This window comes from Lepidochelys kempii, chromosome 7 (genome assembly GCF_965140285.1).
Source record: "Lepidochelys kempii isolate rLepKem1 chromosome 7, rLepKem1.hap1, whole genome shotgun sequence".
Lineage (NCBI taxonomy): Eukaryota > Metazoa > Chordata > Testudines > Cheloniidae > Lepidochelys > Lepidochelys kempii.
The window spans coordinates 109,727,291-109,736,569 of NC_136386.1; the positions used below are offsets into that span (position 1 = coordinate 109,727,291).

Sequence of the window (9,279 nt, forward strand, 5' to 3'; positions counted from 1 at the left end):
TCTGAAGCCCTTCTTGGGACCCACCATTGCCGCTCTGCCATCAGTACATACGCCAATGCATGACAAGGCATGTACTCTGAAGAATTAACTCGCAAGATTGAAGATGTCTTCTCCCATACTTTGCCCCTCAAGTGGTTTGAAGAACAGCACATCTTCCATAATTTCATTCTCATAGCACCACCTGACAAACATGAGTTGAGCCAAATTCGCGATATCAGTGCTCTCATCAAGTTGTATGACAAACTTTGTGCTTTGTTTAACTCGAGTCAAAAGTTGCAATTTGATAGCTTCGGGAAGTTCATTGATCTGCCTGCTCACCGTATCCTGTGACAAAGGAATAGTTTTCAAAGTTTCACCATATCTATCTCCATGCATAATCTGACACATCTTTACCACAATACTTTACCTAATACTAATTGTTAGGATATAGATATTCAGGCCTGTCTGTAAAGGCCTATACTCTAAGAATTTAGGTGTATTCTTATCACTTAGCTAGTTATAGAGGTATAAAAGAAAGAATCAAAATCACTGTCTGCCGGTGTAAGGGCCTTCTCTTACTGTTAAGGGGCTTATTCCTTCACCCGCTTACTTCCCTGGTCCTTCTTGCATGAACAGAGAGCAACAATACCCAAAGTCCAAAGGTGCAAGCAATTCAATGTTTATTGGGGTGAAATTCCAGCAAGCATGATTCCAGTTTCTTACCTCAGTGTCCCCCTTCCCAGCTCTGACACCACAGAGCCTTACCTGTGTCCCTGTTCCCATTTCCCCCCTTAGCAAAACATGATTCCAATTTTCCCCCATTCCCTGTTCCCATTCCCCTCCCCACTTCCTGATTGACTGCAGACTATATAGTAAAACTTGAGTTCTGCTTAGCTGTACCTTAACCAATCATTTTACTGAAATTTAACTAACCAATCCTAACATATTGTAACATGATTATTTAATCAATTATATCCCACCACCTTAATTAGTTTACACCCAGCAAAATTAATTATACAGCAGACAGGAACAATCACAGAACCAGATAGAGATTATACAGACAAACAATAGGGAAATAGGGACTACAGTGATAGAACAAACACAGAAATGAGGATTTCAGATCCCAGCTATTGATAAGTGAATTCTTGCCAGACAGGATGCTATCAAACTAAGTTTCCTTTTACATTTTCTAGGTACTTCCCTTTCTCTGGAGGCGATAGGCATTATCAGGACAGGACTGTGTTCCTAACAGCCCAATAGCACCTTCAATGAGACTAGTTTGGAATGTGAGGATGTGACCGGTCGCTTCCCAGCTTATGGCTGCCTCTGCTGCTTAGCCAAAGGCCTTAGCCTAAGAACAGGGCCTCAGACTGTCACAGTGAGAAATGGCCCTTACACTGGCAGACAGTGATTTTGATTCTTACTTTTATACCTCTATATCTAGTAATATGCTTTGGTGCTTTTTATGGTGCCAAAATCTGTGCATTACTGTACAGCCTTGTGGAGGACTATTTTTTAAATTCTGCTCCGCAAACAACATTGCCAGAGCTAGCAGCCACACTCTCCAGCCACCCAGCTCTGAAGGCAGTGCCACCAGCAGCAATGCAGAGGTAAGCATGGCAATGTGAAAAGGGATATTTGTCAGTATCACTTTCCACAGCAGACTTAGCTCCCTATTGCCCGCAGCAGCACAAGTAAGGATGGCCATGGGATGCTAGTAAGTCTGCTGTGAAAAGTGATATTAACAAAGTTCCCCGCCAGAGAACCTTTTGCACCCACTGGGGTGGGAGTGCTCCCCCCAATTTGTGCAAAGCTGTCCTATATAATAAACCTTTAGATAGTTTATTATAGGATTATCTGCAAGCAGTGTCTTTGGTGTGAGATGTACAGTGTAGTTGACCTGGAGTAACTGACTGATCCTTTGAGACAGGGATTAACCTAAATATTGCTGTGATCCTTGGTGTAAGGAATCATCTGTCACAAAGGTAGGTTTCAGAATAGCAGCCGTGTTAGTTTGTATCCACAAAAAGAACAGGAGTACTTGTGGCACCTTAGAGACTAACACATTTGTTTGAGCGTGGGCTTCATAGGCTACAGACCACTTCATTGGATGCATAGAATGGAACATATACATAAGGTATATGTTCCATTCTATGCATCTGGTGAAGTGGGCTGTAGCCCACGAAGGCTTATGCGCTAATAAATTTGTTAGTCTCTAAGGTGCCACAAGAACTCTTGTTCTTTTTAAAGGTAGGTTTCTATAGGTGACAAGATAGGTCAGAGTACCCAAGGGAACTGTTTGACTCCATTGTAAGGCTATTATAGTGCCTGAGGAATTTACACTTGATAATTGATGAAATCTAAGTAAAGAATTCACAGCCAGTTTGGGGCTTGTGCTTTGAGTCTGCCCTGAAGCTGGTACTCACACTCTTGAGTCACTGCAGATCAGCTTGACAAAAGTAACTAAAAAATACAAATGCAAAATTAAACTAAAGTTGATTATTTAGAGGTTTAAATCATGACTGATAAAACTTTACTCCTATATACATCTTCCATCAGATGATTCCAAAACATGTTATCAATCAGCTGATTATTTCTCACAACTCTCCCTCCACCCCCTTGCAGGCACACAACCCCATAAAGTGGATACTGTATTTAATATTTTCATTTTACAGATGGGAATACTGAGGAAGAGAAAAGTTAATGGCACCAATTTCAAACTTGGGAATGTAAAGCTAGATGCCTAAATCAAAGCTATATTTATTCACCTACACCATTTTCTGCCAGACTAGTAGAACGGGAAACTGGAAGGCTGGCAAGTTCCCTGCCTTAAGGAGCTTAGACACAAATATACAATAAAAGAAAGATATGGGTTGATATTTTCAAAGTAGTCAAAGGGATTTAGACATGTGTCTTCCACTAAAATTAATGTGTCTACATCGCCTACAGTGCTTTGAAAAACTTAACTATGATCTCTGCCCTGAGGAGCTTATACGTTAATAAAAAAACCACTTATGAGACAGCACCTCATCTGGTGGAGATTGGACTTCTATGGAACTACATTGATTAACACCAGCTGTGTTAATCCTATGTGTTAAAGGAAAGAAGACTGAAAGTAGAACAAGGGTTATGATTAAGACCAGGCAGGTCATATTTACTTAAAAGTACACAGTCCCAAAGGGCTGATTCATTTCAGTAACACTTCTGAATACCAAAACCATACAAAATAAATCCCTTTCAGTGCTGACTTTTTAGAATATAAATTCTTTGATGCAGAAATAATTAGTGGCTCAAACCCCATTGTAGAAAAGAAAAATTCCTCTATAGCAGGGCAACTATAATGGCATTGATAAGCATGAGGGACAATGATCAGTAGCTTTCATTGTTCCTCATCATATGAATCCATGCGGTGATTAGGAAGGATGGTCCACTGGTTAGGGTACTAACCTAGGACTTGGAGACAGGGACTCAGTTCCCTGCTTCACTACAAAATTCTTACCTTGGGCAAGTCACTTAGCCTCTCTGTAGTTTAGTTGCCCATCTGTAGAAACGGGGATGATGGTAATACCTCCTTGCCTCATAGGGGCATTATGAGAATAAGATTGTGAAGTGCTTTGAGATCTGCTGCTGAAAAAAACACTATATAAGAGCTACTTGTGATTATTAGCTCTTTTCAAACCATTTTAAATATATAAGATGTGTAACATTGTCACAACTCTTTATTCTATGTCTAAAATATGTAAATACCATGGAAAATACCACTGGGGTGTGAGCGAGAATTTTATTTCTAAATGACAGTACAATAACTTTTTAAAAAGTGCATACTTCATTGCTATTATAATGACAGGTTTCAGAGTAGCAGCCGCGTTAGTCTGTATCCGCAAAAAGAACAGGAGGACTTGTGGCGCCTTAGAGACTAACCAATTTATTTGAGCATAAGCTTTCGTGAGCTACAGCTCACTTCATCAGATGCATACTATAATGTGCATCAATATTCATAACTTTTATTCACCATCCAAGTAGCTGAGTCCCTCTAGTGGCATAAATTCAGCATTTGAGTAACATTCCATTTAAGAGATCCAATTATATCAGTAGATTCAATGCTAGCACTTTTTGAGGCTCTCTAAAGGACGACTGTAACCTGATCTTGGGTCAGACACTGTACATCCATATTAATGAGTATAAATTGATTTATAGTCATGTGGCAGCAAGTACAGATGCACTGGAAGAGACAGGAAATTCAGAGAATGAGTGATATTGATATTCTAGGACTCTAATTGCTTTAAATAAGAGAGACAGTGTCAGGAATAACGTAATGCCCAGGGTAGCCAATAGGGATATAGGCTTATAAAAAATGTATTGTGAGCAAGAAGCCAAGTATGTTAAGTGCACTGATCTCTGCTTATCTTGTAAATACACATCGCTCTCGCTCTCTCTTTCATGGATATTTGGAAGACAGGAATCTAAGGCACCAAAACCGAGCTGGCATCCACAGGAAAATCAAATGGCATGAAAAACCCACAACAGTAAGTATTCACTGTATTAGATGTTTATTAAACTGTATGGATTTAATAGCAACTAAAAGAGAGAACTTTAATGACTATTGGTTGCAGCTGATCTCTCTTAAGAACCATTTAACGGAACGCAGCCTCTTGAGGCACCAAAACTGAGCTGGCATCCACAGGAAAATCAAATGGCATGAAAAACCCACAACAGTAAGTATTCACTGTATTAGATGTTTATTAAACTGTATGGATTTAATAGCAACTAAAAGAGAGAACTTTAATGACTATTGGTTGCAGCTGATCTCTCTTAAGAACCATTTAACGGAACGCAGCCTCTTGAGATTTGTAATTTCACCTTTGCCTTTCCAGATGACTGTTTATTATCCATGTGGTGGCAATCTCTGGACAGTGAGTAATCCATTCATTATAAAGGCTGATTAGGAGTAAACGTGTGTGCAGCGGTGACTCCTTAACCCTGCTGTCAGCAAACTACAAAGAAGGAAAATGATGAATCCGGACAATTTAACCTCCCTAAACTTCCTCTCAGCAATTCATAGCAATGCTAGCAATTTATTCTCAGGGCTCCAGTTTGTTCAGTCTTTCAAGCCACTCATCATCCTGTGCTACTCCCTGGTGGTTTTTGTTGGCATCATTGGGAATTATCTCCTCATTTATGTCATCTGCAAGATGAAAAAAATGCACAATGTCACCAACTTCCTGGTAGGCAACCTGGCTTTCTCAGACATGCTTATGTGTGCAACCTGCGTGCCCCTGACTCTGGCATATGCTTTTGAGCCCCGGGGATGGGTTTATGGACGCTTCATGTGTTATTTTGTGTTCTTAATGCAACCGGTCACTGTGTTTGTGTCTGTCTTCACCTTGACTGTCATAGCTGTGGACAGATACTATGCCATGGTGTATCCTCTCCGGAGGAGGCTCACTATATCAATCTGTGCTTATATTCTGGCTGCTATTTGGCTGCTGAGTTGCATCTTGGCTGCCCCAGCCTTGGTCCACACCTATCATGCTGAGTTCCCAGAACTGGACTTCTCCATCTGTGAAGAGTTTTGGTTCCATATGAAGAGGGACCATTTAACTTATGCCTACAGCACTCTCATTATCACATACGTATTGCCTTTAATAGTCATCTCCTTGTCCTATCTGCGGATCTCTGTCAAACTGAAAAATCGAGTGGTTCCGGGAAACATCACCCAGGGCCAAGCTGAGTGGGACAGGGCTAGGAGGAGGAAAACCTTTCGCTTGCTGGTCCTGGTGGTGGCTGCCTTTGGAGTCTGCTGGCTCCCTCTGCACATCTTTAACGTGATAAAAGACATGGATATCAACTTAATAGATAAACAGTATTTCAACCTCATCCAGCTGCTGTGCCACTGGTTTGCTATGATGTCTGCCTGCACCAATGCCTTCCTTTACGCCTGGCTACATGACAGCTTCAGAGGGGAATTGAAGAAGATGTTTGCCTGGCGGAAGAAGAAGGTTGGACCTGCTACTCACGGCATTATGGCCAGCGTGATGCTCTAAGTGTGTGTGTGTGTGATTCAGTTACAATGCCTTTCTTTTCCAGTGATGAGTGCAAAGCTATGTTCACACTAGAGCACTTACAGCAGCACAGCGGTACAAATGCAGCTGCACGGTTGGAAGATCTCTCATTTAGCCCCTCCATGCAGATGGGAGAGAGCTCTCCTTCTGGCATAATTCATCCACTCCCCAACGAGAAGCGGTGGCTATGTCAGCTGGAGAAGCTCTCCCACTGACATAGCACTGTGCACGCTACCACTTATGCTGGCGTAACTTGTGTCGCTCGTGGGGGTGGAATAGTCACACCCCTGAGCAACATAAGTAGATCTAGCCTTAGTCTTTCCTATTGTTATTGATGACCAAGTTGTATGTTCCTCCAACACGTTAGCCTCAGGACTTGACTGTGGCAATCCAGGGCCCCAAGCAGAGCCTCACGTGTAATCTCTGTGGCCCCAGTCCCACCAGGGTACCAGAGGTGACATCTAAGAGCCCTGTGCTGTCATGGCAAGTCCCTACACAAGGTACAGAGCCTTCTGCTGGGTTGTCAGGGGGGATTCAGCCCTGATCAGTCCCCCACTCTGCAAAACCTCTACTATGGCCCCACCCTCTGCTTAAGATGATGGTAGTGGGGGCCATGCATACAAGACTACTCTGGTGAGGAGGCAGGGGGTCCCTTTACCCGCATGAAGAGCCTTCTGCTGGGGTGCCCTTGAACTATTTTTGTGGCTTTTTCCTATACCCTCTCCCATTTTTCAACATCCTTTTAAAAATGTTGACAACAGAACTGTATGCAGTGTTACAGTGACACCACTGCTATATACAGAGATAAGATCACCTTCCTATTCACTGCTCCCTTGCTTGTGCACTCAAGAATTACATTATCCCTTTTTGCCACAGCATTGTACTGGGAGATCACATTCAGTTGTTTGTCCACCATAACCCCTAAATCCTTTTCAGAGTCCTTCCAGAATAAAGTCCCATATTTTCCAGGTATTGCCTGCATTCCTTGTTCCTAGATTGGAGTGTTTCATCCCATTGTTTTGTTGGGACAAGGTGCTGATGGTCTTTAATGACCATCTGTGACATGGAGGCCCATTGGTGGTTCACTACTCTGTCAGCTACTTTTGTCAGACCATACATACTCACTACATCAAAACACTCTTTTCATAAGCTGTATCTAAAAGATGTCATGTAAGATATCATATGTAAACTGTTAACACACTGGTCAAAAAATTACTGCATGGTGTATATACAGGGTGTGCACAAAGAGTTATAAATATTTGCTAGAATCATTCTTAAAATGTGTTTTGCAAGCTATGCATAAGTCTAGTCTGCCCTTGGAAAAGGAAAGTGTATTCTCTTGGCTAATCAGCCAGATTGTCAGGCAGAGACAATGAAAGTACATTTACATATAAGGTAAACAAAGCTATCTAGTTCACAGGTTGGGGAGAAGATAACATGGCATTTTCACCCCTACAGGTCAGGGAAATTTTGTCTGGGCTTGCTTTTTAAAGAATACATTTCAGAGATTTACTGATCTATAAAAAGAATGGGAGAGAACCCCATAGTTATCTTTCATCTGAGAAGTCAAAGAAACCAAGCACTTTGAGCTCTGTGTGTTGGGTCCTGGCTAAAGAACAGGCCAGCCATACTGGAAGACTGACTGTTGTGAGAAAAACCTCTTTGAACAAAAGGCTCTAGTTTTCTGAGTTTGGGTCTTGAAAGCATTTTTACTTTTGTTGTTTGTAACCATTTCTATCCTTATTCCTTATATTGGTATCACTTAAAATGATGTCCTTTTGTGAATCAACTTGTTTACCATAAATCAATTCAGTGCTTTAACGTATCAGCAAACTTGATGAGGTTTTTGGGTGTTACAGTAAGGGGGGCTGCACACTGCGGAGAAAGACATTTTTGGGGAGAACTTGGTGCTGGAAGGTTGGTTGAGGTCCCTCTGCAAGGAACAACTGGGTGCTGTGAGCAAAGTGTGGGTATCAGGGCTCTGAGACAAAGCTGCAAGGCTCGGAGGCCGCCAGGGTTACAGGGCAGACAGTGACACAACCCCTTACAGGTCCAGGGTGAAGCCCAAAGCGTCACACCATACTATTCAGAAACAAAAAGAAAAGGAGTACTTGTGGCACCTTAGAGACTAACCAATTTATTTGAGCATGAGCTTTCGTGAGCTACAGCTCACTTCATCAGATGTTTACCGTGGAAACTGCAGCAGACTTTATATACACACAGAAATCATGAAACAATACCTCCTCCCACCCCACTGTCCTGCTGGTAATAGCTTATCTAAAGTGATCAACAGGTGGGCCATTTCCAGCACAAATCCAGGTTTTCTCACCCTCCACCCCCCCACACAAATTCACTCTCCTGCTGGTGCTAGCCCATCCAAAGTGACAACTCTTTACATAATCAAGTCGGGCTATTTCCTGCATAGATCAAGGTTTTCTCACATCCCCCCCACCCCCATACACACACAAACTCACTCTCCTGCTGGTAATAGCTCATCTAAACTGACCATTCTCCAGGTTTAAATCCAAGTTAAACCAGAACATCTGGGGGGGGGGGTAGGAAAAAACAAGAGGAAACAGGCTACCTTGCATAATGACTTAGCCACTCCCAGTCTCTATTTAAGCCTAAATTAATAGTATCCAATTTGCAAATGAATTCCAATTCAGCAGTTTCTCGCTGGAGTCTGGATTTGAAGTTTTTTTGTTTTAAGATAGCGACCTTCATGTCTGTGATTGCGTGACCAGAGAGATTGAAGTGTTCTCCGACTGGTTTATGAATGTTATAATTCTTGACATCTGATTTGTGTCCATTTATTCTTTTACGTAGAGACTGTCCAGTTTGACCAATGTACATGGCAGAGGGGCATTGCTGGCACATGATGGCATAGATCACATTGGTGGATGTGCAGGTGAACGAGCCTCTGATAGTGTGGCTGATGTTATTAGGCCCTGTGATGGTGTCCCCTGAATAGATATGTGGGCACAATTGGCAACGGGCTTTGTTGCAAGGATAAGTTCCTGGGTTAGTGGTTCTGTTGTGTGGTATGTGGTTGTTGGTGAGTATTTGCTTCAGGTTGCGGGGCTGTCTGTAGGCAAGGACTGGCCTGTCTCCCAAGACTTGTGAGAGTGTTGGGTCATCCTTTAGGATAGGTTGTAGATCCTTAATAATGCGTTGGAGGGGTTTTAGTTGGGGGCTGAAGGTGACGGCTAGTGGCGTTCTGTTATTTTCTTTGTTAGGC

At 42.4% G+C, this 9,279-nt stretch overlaps 1 protein-coding gene across 1 annotated transcript; it reads left to right on the forward strand.

Annotated features, from left to right (window-relative positions):
- The first annotated feature begins 4,970 nt into the window (after positions 1 to 4,970).
- Positions 4,971 to 6,023, forward strand: LOC140915377 (prolactin-releasing peptide receptor). Its single transcript, XM_073354965.1, has one exon. It carries the CDS (start codon positions 4,989 to 4,991, stop codon positions 6,021 to 6,023), a length of 1,035 nt encoding a protein of 344 aa, XP_073211066.1. The 5' UTR covers positions 4,971 to 4,988.
- The last annotated feature ends 3,256 nt before the right edge of the window (positions 6,024 to 9,279 follow it).